The 15775-nt window shown below is 32.4% G+C and overlaps 1 protein-coding gene across 6 annotated transcripts in view; it reads left to right on the forward strand.

Annotated features, from left to right (window-relative positions):
* The window catches only part of Ric1 (RIC1 homolog, RAB6A GEF complex partner 1), a 135509-nt gene that overhangs the window by 70767 nt on the left and 48967 nt on the right, over window positions 1-15775 (forward strand). For 5 of the 6 annotated variants that reach the window (XM_071600619.1, XM_027943060.2, XM_071600618.1 and 2 more), the window contains 4 exons: window positions 3039-3130; window positions 7256-7344; window positions 12999-13143; window positions 13873-13921. In XM_071600619.1, coding sequence (XP_071456720.1) covers window positions 3039-3130; window positions 7256-7344; window positions 12999-13143; window positions 13873-13921 — 375 coding nt within the window. The remainder of the gene's footprint in view (window positions 1-3038; window positions 3131-7255; window positions 7345-12998; window positions 13144-13872; window positions 13922-15775) is intronic. The other variant, XM_071600617.1, reaches the window with a different exon arrangement.

Consider the following 15775-nt stretch of genomic DNA (forward strand, 5'->3'; position numbering starts at 1 on the left):
GTTTCTTTTCATTTTCTGCAGATTTTCTGTCCCTCTAGGAATTAATAAGTGTTTTTTACATTATATGTATTTACCACTTAACTCGTTTATTCCTTTAACATAGCTGCATTTTTTTTTTTTTATTTTTCATCATCATCACCCTGAGGGTTCCCATTACTCTTTTATTTATATGAGATCCTTGGATTGCTAATGGTTATTATTATATGGATTTTGCTGCTGTCATAGAGACCCAAAATAAAATTGGATTTATTGAAAACTGAGTTTTGGTGAATTTGGTTATATGATCTTCACTATGGGATAATCTTATTTAGTTATTTACTTGGGGAGCCCCCTATCTTTATGTTCATTACTTTTTCCTCTCCCCTTCTTTCTCTTCCCCTCCTCTTCAATCCCATCATCTTTCTTTCTCCACTATTCCTTGGAAAAGAGTCTTAGTTCTTTCCAGTGGATGTATACCTGGCTCCTGTAGTGTTAGAATTTGAGTTATGAAAGAGTTAGGCTAAAGGGTCCAATTTCAAGGTGTGAATTTTATCTTTGACATTCCTGTTTTTCTCCAATGAAAAATGTCCAGTTTTCTGTTGGAGTATAGATTATGTATTTCTTGGCTGCACAGCATTGAGAAAACCAGGTGCTTCTTAAATGGGCTTTAAGCCAGTTCTAATTTAGTTTCCAAGCCTTTCGTGTATACTACAATGTAAAGTTAGCCATTTCTCAGTATTCTTTACTGCCAGTGAAGGGCTCTACTTATCCATATGCTTCCCAGCTTCCAAAGTTGTCTAAAAATTCTGCCTTCTCTCCCATTCTTTGTCTTTGTCAGTTTATGCTTTTGGAAAAAATCTTATATGAAAGTGTGGGCTTTAGGAGTTATGGACACTAAATATTCATTTTCAGTCTGCTCTCTAATGGGAAAGAATTTCAAGTTTTTAAGGGGAATTTTGTTGTTGCTCTTCTTCAAATAAATTATTCTTTAAATAATGAATTTTTGGTAGCTTAATGTCAACATACAAATAAAAATAAAAATCTTTTCTACAAGATGTATATATATTTATATTTAGAACTTAAATGTTTGTACTGAAAACAAAAATATTTGAGCTGAAATGGTAGTTAATATTTTTCTGAGTATTTAAAATTAGTTCAGTTATTCTCATCATTTATTGGTTATATGGTTAAAGAAATTTCCAATAAGGATTTAAAAAATAAAAGCAGAAGAACATTATTAAATGTTATAACTGGAAAATATAAATTATAAGAGTATAATACATATGGATTACTGATAATTGGGAAATACACAAAATGACATTTAATAAATGTGTTAAAATGCATACATTATACCATTTCTCTGTTCAATAGAGCTAGAAAATTAGGGCAAAAAATCCTGCTGAGGATCCAAAAAGTTGGATTAAAACTTTAAAAAATATACATGAAGACTTTCAAAAGGTAACATAATAATAAAGAATTTCCTGGTTAGGGGAGGCCAGAGACCCAGTGAGCTAAACCCAGTGTTTAAGTATATAGTAAACTTGAACAAACAATGCTGTGTGCAACAAAATAGATCTCACAAGCATGTTGAATAAAAACAGACCTGTGATTTTATTTTACACAAAAGTAAAAGGAAAGTAAAAATATAAGCAATTTTAAATTAGAGAGTACATGGAAATATGTTTAAGTGGCAATAGTCTAAAGGAAAAGGGTTGTGGCTCAGTGATAGAGCACTTGCCTAGGTTAGATTCTCAGCACCACATATATATAAATGAATAAAATAAAGATCCATCAACATCTAAAAAAATATTAAAAGAAAAGAAAAATAAGTAAAATCTCTACAAAAGAGCAAATACAGTCATGTGCTACATAATTACATTTTGATCAATGATATTCCACATATATGTGGAATATATGGTCCCATAATATTATATCACCTAGTGATGTCATAGTCTTCTTAGATTGTGAAGATATACACTGATATTTGCTTGGTGATAAAATTGTGGAACAACAAATTTGTCTGATCATTTGTCATTCACACATGACTATTCTCTGTTGAGATACTAGATTATGCAGTTCATTTGGAATTGAATAAAATCTGTAATAGTAAAGTTCAAACAGTTGTGATTATATTGTATGCATCTTCTAACATTTACTTTGGGGATCATTAAAAAACAAAGTGCACAAATAAAAAATAAATAAATAAAGTGCTTTATTATAGCTCTACTTTGTGCTTCTAAACTAATGTCATGACCTTTCCTTTACAATTTATAAGCTAAATATCCTTGTTTTGGCAAATAAGAACTAACAACTATGGGCAAAATCTATTCTGTATATACAGAATTAAATAGCGTATGAGATTAATAATAATTTCATTCATTTATGGAGTACTTAAATTATTGAATTGTATGCATTGTACTAAGTAGTATATATGGACATTCTCATTTAATCTTTGAGCCACACTGTGAGGTAAGAAATTTAGAGATAAGAAAATTAAAGCTTGGAAAGGTCATTTGAGAGAATCACCTGAAATAGATTTGCGCTTTTCTATCAGGCTGCTGGATATAATGCCATTAGCCTTACTACATAGTAAAGAAATAGTAAAGAATAGTAAGCAATTGACAGATAATGAATTGCTTCTAATAAGCCAAGTAATATTCACTACTTTCCACTGCCTGGGAAGTTAAACATTCCGCTAGGTAATGAGAATTTTAATATTGAACAAGAGAGATGCAGTTTTTGTTATCAAAAGCTTTACATTAAAATAAACAGGTCATTCTTCATTTAGTTTAAGTTTTGAGATTGGATATTAATTTTTTAGTGTTTTAGATTGACTCTTATTGGATTGAGTTCACTTGGGAATATTTATTGAACAATTGATGAAAGATTTGACTTTTTTAAGGGAGAATATTCAGATGGTAGGTCTGATGGGATATTTCCTATGCGATGAAACCAAATAAAGTTTTAGGAAACTTCGTGTTTATTGGAGAAGAATTATACTGGCTACAGTAAATTTGAGGAAATACTTTTTAAGCTTTAACCGTTTTTCTTTGTTATAGCAGCTTCATGGAGTTTGGCCACAGGATGTTGTTGATGGAACATGTGTAGCAGTAAATAACAAATATCGACTAATGGCATTTGGTTGTGCAAGGTATTTATATAGATTTCTGAATTTTTAAGTTATTATCAGAAATAATTTTTTAGACTTAAAGTTTCTTTCCATGAATGAATTAAATATAACTTTCCCATATTCATGTATGAATACATGACCAGTGTAACTCCACATATGTAGACCACAACTCCACGTATGTATGATATATCAAAATACATTCTATTGTAATGTATAACTAAAAAGAACAAAATATTTTAAAAGATGTCTTTCCACACTTGGAAACTTTATCATGCCTATTATAATTTATCATAAAGTCTAAAGGTATTAGATTGAAACAAAGATAAAGGGGCAGATTTGAGAGGTTGGACATTTTAATTTGTAAAAGCAAGCTTTTCTTTAATTGTAGAAAATTGAATTACAAGTTAAAAAGAATAAATCAGTTAAAATTTAGGTTCTTTATTGTTAAAAAGAGGATCTGAACCTGATACAATGGTTTATTCCTATAATCCTTGCAACTCAGGAAACAAATGCAGGAGGATTTCAAGTTTGAGACCAGCCCTGACAACTTAGCAAGAGCCTGTCTCAAAATAAAAAAGACTGGGTTTGTAATTCAGTGATAAAGCACCCCTGGGTTCAATCTCCAGTACAGCAAAAATAAATAAAACTAGAAGATGTTTATTTTTTCTTAATAATCCCTTTTAACACATCAGTGTTGCTATTGCCTTTTTAAATTAGTAGATGTGCCTTAGTTAAGAAGTGTATTTAAAGCTTAGACGCAAAATCAATTTCTTAGTTTAACTTTAATGTAATAGAGGTTTTAAAAATAAAATGGAATAAAATTATTCAGTTAAACAATGTCTTATGTGCTTATCATGTATTGGACATGGGTCTAAACACCTAGAATACCTTAAAAAAACAAGGATTCCTGACTTTGAGCTTATACATTAGCTTAAATTGAAATATTTAACATAATTTTTTAAAAAATTTAATTCAGTCAGTTGTAAGACTACATTGCAATGTGTATAGTGCTTTTCAAAAACTGTGTTATATATGAAATTCCTTTTTGCTCTCAAAATAAGACTTAATTATTTTATAGCATGTGCATCTAGTCTGGTCTCCAGCCACATCATTTCCACCCAAATAAATATCAAAGATGTTTTTATTACAAATCACTACCTTGATTACACTTTCAGTAACCTTTGTAGAGTGAAGGCTCTTCATTTTATTTTTATTTGAACTTGTTCTGAACACATTGCTTCTCATTGAGTTAAATGTAGATATACAAGCATTTTTTTATAGTTGTAGATTCAGTTTATTCACATTTTTTTGAGAATTTTAAAACCTATGTTCATGAGTACATTTCCTTCATCTAATACTCCTAGTCAAGCAAGGTTATAAAATAAGTTGAAGAAGCGTTTCTAATTTTTCTCTGTTCATCTTTGAATATGTGGCAGAATTTGCTAATGAAGCCAGCTAGGCCTTAATTTTCTTTTTGGGGTAATTTTTGGTTGCCTGATTCAATTCAGTTTTTAAAATATATTTAAGAGGATTTCAATTTCTCTAATTTTGGTAAGTTATGTTTTTCTATGAATTGGTTTCTTTCATATAATGTCAAATTTATTGGCATAAAGTTTATAACATTCCTTTTCACTTTCATATTATAAATTAAAAACATACATACAGAATGGTATGTAACCTAAATATTCACACTTTAAAAGGTAATTGTAGCAGACGTGGTGGCACATACCTATAATCCCAGCGGCTTAGGAGGCTGAGGCAGGAGGATTGCAAATTTGAGGCCAGCCTCAGCAAATTAGTGAGGCCCTAAACAACTTCGTGAGACTGTCTCAAAAGAAAAAATAAAAATGGTTGGGGATATAGCTCAGTGGGTTCAATCTCCAGTACCAAAAAAATGAAAACGTAATTTTAATATAAACAACCATCTATCTGTTCACAACTAGATTGCTTCTAATTGTAACTCTGCTCCTTCCCTAACTTAGTAACGGTATTTTGGCTTTTTTGATAATCATTTATTTTTCATTATGGTTTAGTTACCCATGTATACATTCCTAAAGACCATAATTTAGTTTTACCTGTTTATGAACTTTAGAGAATCACATTTTACATTTTTTATCTTGTTTGTATCAGTCAACATTGTGAATTCATCCATAGTATTTGCCAATAGCTATAACCATTTTTAGTTGATTTATGAATAATGTATCATATTCATCAACTTTTCTGTTGGTTGACCTTTATATTACGTCTTGGTTTCAAAAAAAGAGAGACATTTTTCTAACATGAACCCACTATCTTTATCACATGCAAGTGATTAATGATAAGTACCTAAAAACCAATACCCTAATAATATCTAATATCATGTTCAAATTAACTCAGGTGTTACCCGAATTTCTTTTATAACTCCATTGTTCTAAACCAGAATCAGTCAAAATTCATGAATTATATTCAGTTGTTATTTCTCTTTAGTTATCTTTTTCCTACAACAATCCTTATGCCTTTTTTCTTATTTTCATGGCATTGACTTTTTTAAGTCCAGATCAGTTCTTTACAGAATGTTCTACATTCTAAAATTTGCTTCATTGTTTCCTCATGATGGTATTTAATTAGTTTCTCTTAACACCTATAATGACTAACCTGAAAACTGGTTTTGTTGAGCAAATACAGTTAAATGACTGGGAAGCTCACACAACAAGTTTGGAACAGCATTTAGAGAAAACTGACAGAGACAGGAGTAGTGGTAAGTGTGCAGTTCTTCTATTACCTGTATTCAGGTCTGGTACCCAGGGGTCTAGCAGAGCCAGATGTAGGATCCAGAGCTCTGGAGCTGTAGGCTATAGCTGACGTGTTTAGAGTTCTGTAGAAGCCAGCTTTCTTTTAAGATGCCATTTTGCAATAGGTCAGTCTTGGACAACCTAGTTCTTCACCTTTATATTTAATGTCTTAACCATTTAAGTAAATGGTAAAAAATGTTTACCCAGAATCCAATAATAATTGGATTCTGGGTAAACATTTTTGTCCTGGTTGATGATGTACTTTCTGTGGCATCATTCAGCAATAATGTCAAGTTGTCCCAATATTAATGATGCTAAGTTTGATCATTTTTGTTAACAATAGCCATATTTCTATCATAGAGATGTTTTGTTCAGTTGCTTTAGGAGCAGTAGTCTTTTTGGTATAATAATCATAAGTAAATATGAGGTGCAGCATGATATTACAATAGATGTTTATGTGTACTAATCAAATCGGGATATTAACATTTCCATTTCCTTATCATTTCTGTGTTTGGCGTCTTCAAGCTCTTCTAATTCTTCATTCTGGCACTCATCTGCAAAAGCAGACTTGTACTAAAAAGTATTTTGAAAACAAACTTGTTTCTCTTTTTCATTTTAATTTCATTGTATAAGTAATGTAACTGAATTAGCCAACTCACTTTCCAAAATGAGTGTGTGTTGAACTTTTGAAGTGAGAATAATCCTATAAACACAAAATGATGCACCCCTTTTTAGAAGTAATATAGAGATTTTAGTTTTTGTTTTAGGCCCTTTGTAAGTTTGAAACGTATAAATATTTTTAAATGAACTATTTATATATATCATATATACAGAATAACACATATAACAATAAGAATCTGTATTACCCAGCATAAGAAATAGCACATTGCTAGTACTAACAAAGCCTTCTTTTTGGCTTTCTTTAATATTCCCCTTTCTCCATCTGGGCAATCACTTATCTGAAATTTATGTTTGTTAGCTCCTTGCCTTGCATGTGGCTAAAGTTCATTCATTTTTTTTTCCAATGCTCTATGGTATTAGCACTATATAAATATGCCAGTTTATTTTCCCTTACTCATGTTGTTTTATAGTCAGTTTTTTTTCTTTTACAATTACACCTAGTAAAGTGGACATTGTTCACGTCTTGTAATAAACATTAGACAAGAATTTCTGGGGTATATCTAGAAACAAAATTGCTAGAATACAGAATATGCAACTGCATAAAGTCATGAGGTGACGTGAAATTATTTACAAAACAATTTTGTTCTACTTTTTATTCGAATTAGCAGAACATAAGAGTTCTCATAAAATGCTCTATTTATATTTGTCTTTTTTTTCACAAAAAGTTTTTTTGTTTGTTTGTTTGTTTTCACAGTGGTTCTGTACAGGTTTATACAATAGATAACACCACTGGAGCCATGCTGCTGTCTCATAAATTAGAGCTAACAGCAAAACAATATCCTGGTGAGTATTTTTTTAAGAGAGTTTTTAGTTTAGTCCTCCTCTGTCTATAAGGAATACATCCCAACACCCCTCCTCACCCTTCCAATGCATGCCTAAAACCATGAATAGTACTATATGTGTTTTCTTCCTATATGATAAAGTTTTACTTATTAATCAAGTATAGTAAAAGATAGCCAGATTTGATAATTACACATTGATTAAATGTATTGAATTGTCTACTCCATAAATATATAAAATTTAAAATTAATAAAATATTTTTTAAAAAATACTAAACTGGAGCAATTATATACTGAAATAAAAGTTATATGCAAGTGGCCTTTCTCTTTCCTCTCTTTCAAAGTATAATTTTTGTTTTTGAATGTGAGGTTTAGTGCTCTAGACATTATGCTTGGCTTTAAATATATGCCCTAAGATATTGCCACTTAGTACCAGAGTTATTCTGCCTTGCTGTGTTTTCTGCCCTGGTACCTCCTTATTACTTTTATGAATATAAGTTCTTTTGGGCATCTTAAGCCCAGTTTCTTCTCAACTGAAGATTTGCTTTGGGGGGCTGGGGATGTGGCTCAAGTGGTAGCGCGCTCGCCTGGCATGCGTGCGGCCCGGGTTCGATCCTCAGCACCACATACAAACAAAGATGTTGTGTCCGCCGAGAACTAAAAATAAATATTAAAATATTCTCTCTCTCTCTCTCTCTCTCTTTAAAAAAAAAAAAAAAGATTTGCTTTGAATGGTATTCTCTCTCCTTGATCAATTTATTCACTTCTGAATAATGCAGCAGCAGCTTCTTCATTGGCAGATGCAGCAGCTCCAGTAATGTTTATTATTTTTCAGTCCAAACTTCTTCACAAATCTGTGTAACCATCTCTTACTTGTAGTAAATGGATCATTATCTCTTCAGAAAGAGGATCACTTCTGAATTCTTCACATAGGCCTCAATGCTTTCTGGGGCAACATGTTGCTGTTAATTTTCTGTTCATGTATTTCACAGATTTAATATCTTTTCCATCTTTGTAGTGCATATATTACACATTCCAAAAATAACTTTTGTAGTTTGAGGTGCAACAGCAAAATTAACACAGAGTTTTTCATTACTGTTCCACAGATAGAATATTGATTACTTTCACAGATCTTAGCGACCTCAGCATATAATTTTTTCCTTTCCTGAGAACTTTGACCTTTCCATTAGAGGAAACATTTTCCAGCTTTTCTTTGGAATATCTGAATTGCAAACATAACTGCTTTTGTGCTTTGGGGTCATTATTAAGTAAAATAAGGATTATTAAACACAAGCACTGTGATACCACAATAGTCAGTCAAATAATTGAGATTCTACTAGGTGACAATGAGTAAATAGTGTATACAATGTGGACATAATGGACAAAATGATGATTTATACCCTAAGCAGGACAGAGTGAAATTTTATCATGCTACTCAGAATGGTATGCATTTTTAAGTTTATAAATTATTTATTTCTTTAATTTTCCATTTAATATATTCAGACCATAGTTGAACTTGGGTAACTGAAAATATGGACAGTAAAATCTCAGATAAAGGAAGGTAACACATAGTAGTAATACTGTGTCTAACAAATACTGGCTTTAAATTAAATGATACCTGCTATATGTAAATATTATTAGAACATGTAACAAGGTTTTATGTAACCCAAAGATTTCTGTGTAACAGGATAGACTGCTAAGATATTTTTTTATTCCTTCATTTAGTTCTTTCTATCCTTAGTTTTAACCCCTGTATTCTTTATCTGGATTTTGCCATAATCTCTTCCCTGATTTCATTCCCACTGTATGTCTTCCAATTCAGTTTTAAACAAATACACGTTAGACACTTCTAACTGCTGGATACATAGCAATAAATAAGAATTTCTTTTTGAACTCTTTATTCTCTGCTATTCACAAAATTAAGCCTAAACTTTGCATCATTGAAGATGCTTTTGACTAAATTAGCAGAAAACCCAAATTACCGTGGCTTAAACAAATAGAATTTATTTTCTCAAAGAGCATAAAATCCAAAGGCAAGCTTCTACTGACCTTCATTTGAACTTTTTGGTGGTCACAAGGTAGCTCCAAATCTCCAGCATAATGCATTTGAGTCAAGCAGAAAAGATGCAAAACATCTGATTTTTTTTTTTTCTTTTTAATGAGAAAAGCAAACGCTTTCCCAGATGTATCCCTGCCTCCTACTTACTTCAACTGTCTTCTACTTTCATCTCCTTTATGGCCATAAAGCCTCGCTACTTCAGGCTTCAGATTGGAAATGATAGCTTTTTCTAAGCCTTTATTAGCAGAAGTGGAGAAGGTAGATATAGGTATTGGGTTAACTGAGCAGCTGGGCTGAAAATGTTAGCTTAGTGGTAGAGCACTTGCCTGGCATACACCAGGCCCTGGTGCCAATCAGTATCACTAAATAAATATATATATAATTTATATATATATGTGTGTGGGGTGTGTGTGTGTGTGTGTGTGTGTGTGTGTGTATTATAAATGGAAACATTCTTAAACATAGGTTTTGTTTGTTTATTTGTTTGTTTAATGGAGTGTGTATGCCTTTTGGAGACTGCACAGTCTCAACCATCCACATTTCTGGTTTCACATTGATTTTCACAGAATACTTACTTTGTATTACAGCAGCTCCTGAAAACCCTTCTTCATGAAGAGATAACATCAAAATGAATTGCAGTTGTAAACTACTGCAGCTAGGTATTTACATTGTGTCCAACACATGCTGTATATCACTATGTTTCTTTTGAAAATTATCTTATAGCATCTCTGTAAGTCTTTTGCCCTTTTCTGGTGTACATTGGCACACAGGCTGGGAACTATAGTCTTACACTTTACTTAGGTGACCAAACTGTCTACAGATCTTTGATACCTTGATATCTCCATGCTGTTTTATACCTTTGACTCTCACACTGTTCTCTTGTCTAAAATGTAAAATGTTTCATATTTCTACATGGCAGACATCTCGTCATATTTCCTGACATAGTTTAAATGAAATATCTTTTTGTTAACTAGTTAGAATACTGTTCCCTCCTTTGTTTCATTATACTTTGCACATTAAGTCTTAACATCTATAATGCTTTACTGAAACTTAATTGCTTACAGATATTTCCCCCTCCTCGACTACAAGCTTGAGTATAGTTTGGTTCTTATTTTTTTACACCAATTTAATTCAGTTTAGTGAGAAACACATAATTGACATGTGATGAATGAATCTATTTTTAAGTCAAGGCCAGTTACCTTTGCAGAATTGTATATAACAGCAGTATAATCTCATTGCTATATGTCTTCTGAATTTTGTAATGTATTATGCCTGTATCCATATTAGTAATTGGGAGCCTTAAGATGTTTGGGATCAGAAAGAGGTTGAGCGTACCCATGTAAATCTAATCAAACTTATTAATAAAAAAATCTTATTAGTTTCAAGGAAGAAACTGAGATATCTTACATTAAAATTTCAGTTAAATATTAGAATACTTTTCTTGTTGACTTAGTTCTACCTCACATATGTATACCAATATTTTTGTCACCTCTCTTTCTTACCTTCTTAGATCATTTTCTGCCTGAAATACATCCATCAGAATTTCTTTCAGTGAAGTTTTTGTTTATTTGGTCTTAATGGCTTATTGCACCCTGTGACTTAATTATAGCTTAGCTTGTTATACAGTTTTAGATTGATAATTATTTCTTTTATATTCACTGAAATTCCATTGTCATTGGGTTTTCAGTTCTGCTTACTTAGAAGTCTTCAGTCAAGTTATATTCTCTTTTCAGATTTGTTGTTTTTTGTCTAGCTACCTGTAAGAGTTTTTCTTTGTCTTTTGTGTTCTGTGATTTGACTATGATGTGAATGGTGAAGGATTTTGTTTTTTAATCCTGTTTGCAATTCAGATTTGCTGGATCTGAGGATTCATATCTTTCATATGTTCTAGAAAAATTCTCCATCATTATCCTTATTTATTGCCTCTCCTGCAGTTTCTTTTTCTGGAACTCTAATACATGTTATGAATTTTTATGTATTTATTTATTTATTTAGTGTGTGGGTTTGTGTGTATGTATGTTTGTTTGTTTGTTTTTTATACTGGAGATTGAGCCCTTTGGCACTTTGAGCTACACCCCCAGTTCTTTTTATTTTTTTATTTTAAGATAGGATCTTACTACGTTGCTTAGGGCCTCACTAAAGTTGCTGAAGCTGGCTTTAAACCTTGATTCTTCTGCCTCAGTCTTCTCCCGAACTACTGGGATTACAGGTGTTCACCACTATACCCAATTTTTTTCCATGTTTCTTAACCTGGCTTTTGAATTTTTAAATTTCTTTTATTTCTCTGAACTGCATTTTAGAAAAAATTTCCCTGTCAATCTTTGTTTCACCAATTCTGTCTTCATTTTTATCTAATATGTGGCTAGATCTGTCCGTTGAGTTTTTAATCATTTTTATCTCAGAAAATTAAGTTTTTTTCCTATCTAGGCTTCCTGCTCCAACTTTCAATCTTGTGTTTCTTTAAAAGACATGCTTATATTGTGTCCTTTAATTTTAATATCTGAAATCTTCCTAAGTCTGTTTCTTATACTTGGTTCTTTAGGTTCTCACTCGTTTCTTTATTATTTTAGGATTTTTGACTGAGAGCCAATTATTTTTCTTGAAAGTTATTTATGTGAATACTTTGAGGCCTGGATTACATTTGACTTCTACCAGAGAGGATTTGTTTGTATTTCTGCTGGTCATTTGAGGGTACTACAACAATCTGGAACACTTTGCATTTTGTAGTTTGAGGGTTTTTTTTTTTTTTTTTTAAACCACACTAATGGCACAAATTGCAAATCAGGGTGAAGGCTGACTTGTGGCTGCAGATCATCAGGGAGCTTTAGTTTTTATTCAGTACCATAGGTGAAACATGGAAATGTTTCTTGCTATTTCTTTCTCTTCTCCTTGGCAGTTTTTTGTTTTTGTTTTTGTTTTTGTTTTCAATTGCCTTTGTACAGTGGATATTGTTCTTTACAGTCTAACTTTACATAGGTATCTTTTATTAAACTCCCTGCTGGGGCAAGCTCTGAGTTTCTCTCCTATCCCTTGCACACCTGAGTCATCAGAGGTGGTAGTCAAGCTTCTCGGGGCTTAGCAGATAAATTCAGGTAAAAGAAAAGAAAAAAAAATTTTGTCCCAATATTTTTGGTTGTTTGGAGATATTTAAATATTTTATTCGACATCTTAGTTGTTTCATTGTAGAGTTTTGGGGCATCATTTACTCTACTGCCAGAAATAGAAATTTGCCATTCTAATTGTATAGCCTTTTCAAAGGCCAGCATATATTTTTCTCTAAATACAGTGTTTGCTTTAACCTTATCCCTGTTCTACACAAGCTGATTAGCACAAACCAAAGACCAAAGATTACTCAAGCTAATAGCGGCCAGAAACATCTTTCACTTCTTGCAATCACCTGTGCACTGAGTTCGTTCTGATTAGATCAGGCCAAGACTGGTGGTCCTTGTTTTAAACAACCTTACATGGGCGGATTCATCTCATTGTGTGAAGCAGTGATGCTTCTGCTTGTTTATATTTGAAGATTTGGACTATAAAAAGTACTTAGTATTTTTGATGCAATTGTTTGTTTTTTAACCCTTCTCACTATTTCTTTACAGACATTTGGAACAAAACAGGAGCTGTTAAATTGATCAGATGGTCTCCTGATAATAGTGTTGTAATAGTGACATGGGAATATGGAGGACTTTCTTTATGGAGTGTGTTTGGAGCCCAGCTGATTTGTACACTGGGAGGAGATTTTGCGTGAGTCAAAAAAACAAATTTAAATAAAATAACTTCATTATATCCCAGATAGTATATGTATACAGAAACCTTGGATCATGTAATTACCCTTTTGCCTTATTTGACACTTACCCCAAAATAATTGTGAGATTCAGAATTAGTTTGTTCAGAATGTATTAGTTCTCCAAACATCACACTCTTAAAACTGACAGTTCAGTCAGTAAAACTTACTTAACGATCCCCAACACTGAAAAAAAATTCACTTATTTACTGAGCCCTGTTGTGTATTTGACCTTATGTCAGATTTAAGGCTGAATCAGACAAGGTCCTGCCTTCAAGTAGCTGCTTATACAGTATGAGTGATAAGCCACATACATAAGTAACTAAATAGGAAGTAGAAAGTTACATTATCTCATTGAGTTAATGTAGTTTAATGCAGTGGGTTAATAGTAACGGGTTGATTGATATGTCTGCTATCTTTATATATTATATTACCTTTAGCTACAGTCCTGATGAAGTGAAATACGCCTTCCCAAACTTCGTGATGCTATAAGAAGTCAGTTGAACCTAGAAAATATGGCTGAGTGATGTGCCTATGTATATTATCCTACAACTTTTTATTTCATGCATTGTTATGTATTTCTGTTTTGAAAGAGCAAAATTAATGTGGTTTCTAAAAAACTAAAGCTATTGTGTGTATTATAGATAATTGTTAAGACCCTTTCAAATTAAGTTTCTATTCTGTTTTAGGTATAGGTCTGATGGTACTAAAAAAGATCCCCTTAAGATCAACTCTATGGTAAGTACTTTCTATTTAATTGGCATAGTATAAAGAATGTAGATTTCTTTCCCTTCTTTTCCTCTCATATTGGTCTGATAGAAATCACAAAGTTATTTTAATCTTAGCAGATTATTCCTTACAGCTCTTGCTTTAATGAAAGGTGTTTTTTTTTTTTAAATTGGTAGCTGCCTGATTTTTCAATTTTGTTTAGAAGTGTTCACTAAGTACCTTTACAAAGATGACTGTTCAAACAAGGCTCTTCTTTTTTCAAAGCATACTTCCCATTCTTGTGTGACTCACAGGCACTCACTCTTACGGCTTCCTTTCTTTTAAAATATAGTAAAATGTACTTTGAGCATATTTCCTGGAAGACATGTACCTGTGCATTACTTAAACACATCCTTAAAACTTTTCATAGATGTTTGTCAAGAGAATTATAGTCACTATTGTTAATAATTAATTTATTACTTATTTTCAAATTTCTGAAAAAATAATGATATATAACCCCTGTCTTTACATAAAACTATTTTCTTGCTGCATAGCATCTCTTGGTATCATCCTTATGAAATTAGTGGCTATGAGACTTATCATTAACCTTCTATTTTATTATACAGAGGAAGGCATTTTCTGATCTTGGATTTCTCCAAGAGTTAAAATCACTATGGTTGCCATTCACCACCAACAAGCCCTTTTGCTGTTTCACCTTGCCTCCTTATTTTATTTTTATTTGTTTGTTTATTTACTACCAGGGATTGAACCCAGGGGCATTCAACCATTGAGCCACATCCCCAGCCCATTCGATTTTTATTAAGACAGTGTCTCACTAAGTTGCTGAAGCTGGTTTTGAACTTGTGATCCTCCTGCCTCAGCCTCCTGAGTTGCTGGGATTATAGCCCATCTCCATATTTAAAATAAGTTTTCTACCAGAGAGAATTTCTGTGACTGCTAGTCAGTGCTTCTGAATGGCATATGGTAGTGTTATCAGCCTTGCTGAGTTGATATTTCAGCCACAAACTAAGAATCTGAACATTTTAATTAGCTTGTACAAGTTTATCGTGGGAAAACATAAAAATTCTGTTAAGCTCTTGAAATTTTGCAAGACTCCCTCCTGCCTCCACCCTTACCATTTTCTTACAGATCGAAAATAACTATTCTTTTAAAAATTATGTCATGAAATTTAGTTATAGAATATTAAAACTGAATATGCCTAGAGAATTTTATTTGAAACTTCTCATTTTACAGAGGAAGAAACACTTTGATAAACCAGATAGCCTGGCTATGATAATATAACAAAAGCCCATCTAAAATGAAAACTGTAGTCTCAGCTTCCACTCCACTGTTTTTTGCTCTATATAAAACTGTCTTTTGCCAGGTGCGGTGGCGCACACCTGTTATCCCAGCAGCTAGGGAGGCTGAGACAGGAAGATCGTGAGTTCAAAGCCAGCCTCAGCAAAAGCCAGGCACACTAAACAACTCAATGAAACCCTGACTGTAAATAGAATACAAAATAGGACTGGGGATGTAGCTCAGTGGTTGCGTTCTCCTGAGTTCAATTCCCAGTACCAAAAAAAATAAAATACATCTTCTGTATTTAAGAGGTTAACTAAATTCAATTAATGGAGAAGTTACAGAAAGCAATAGGTATTCCTTAGGATTGTGATACTGAAATTGAAGCTAAGAATGGTATTTAGTGGTTTGACCATTCTAGGTAGAGGACAGTGGTAATGATTTCTCTGAAGATAGCTAAGGTGTACTAGAAGATATCATTCTTATCTGTCATGGGTTCTGCAACTTTCAGAAGTCAGTGCCTCATTGGGTATTTCAGATATTGACTGAAGTTAGGGAAGGATAACAAGACCCTTTTAATGCTTT

The sequence above is a fragment of the Marmota flaviventris genome, chromosome 13 (assembly GCF_047511675.1).
Source record: "Marmota flaviventris isolate mMarFla1 chromosome 13, mMarFla1.hap1, whole genome shotgun sequence".
Lineage (NCBI taxonomy): Eukaryota > Metazoa > Chordata > Mammalia > Rodentia > Sciuridae > Marmota > Marmota flaviventris.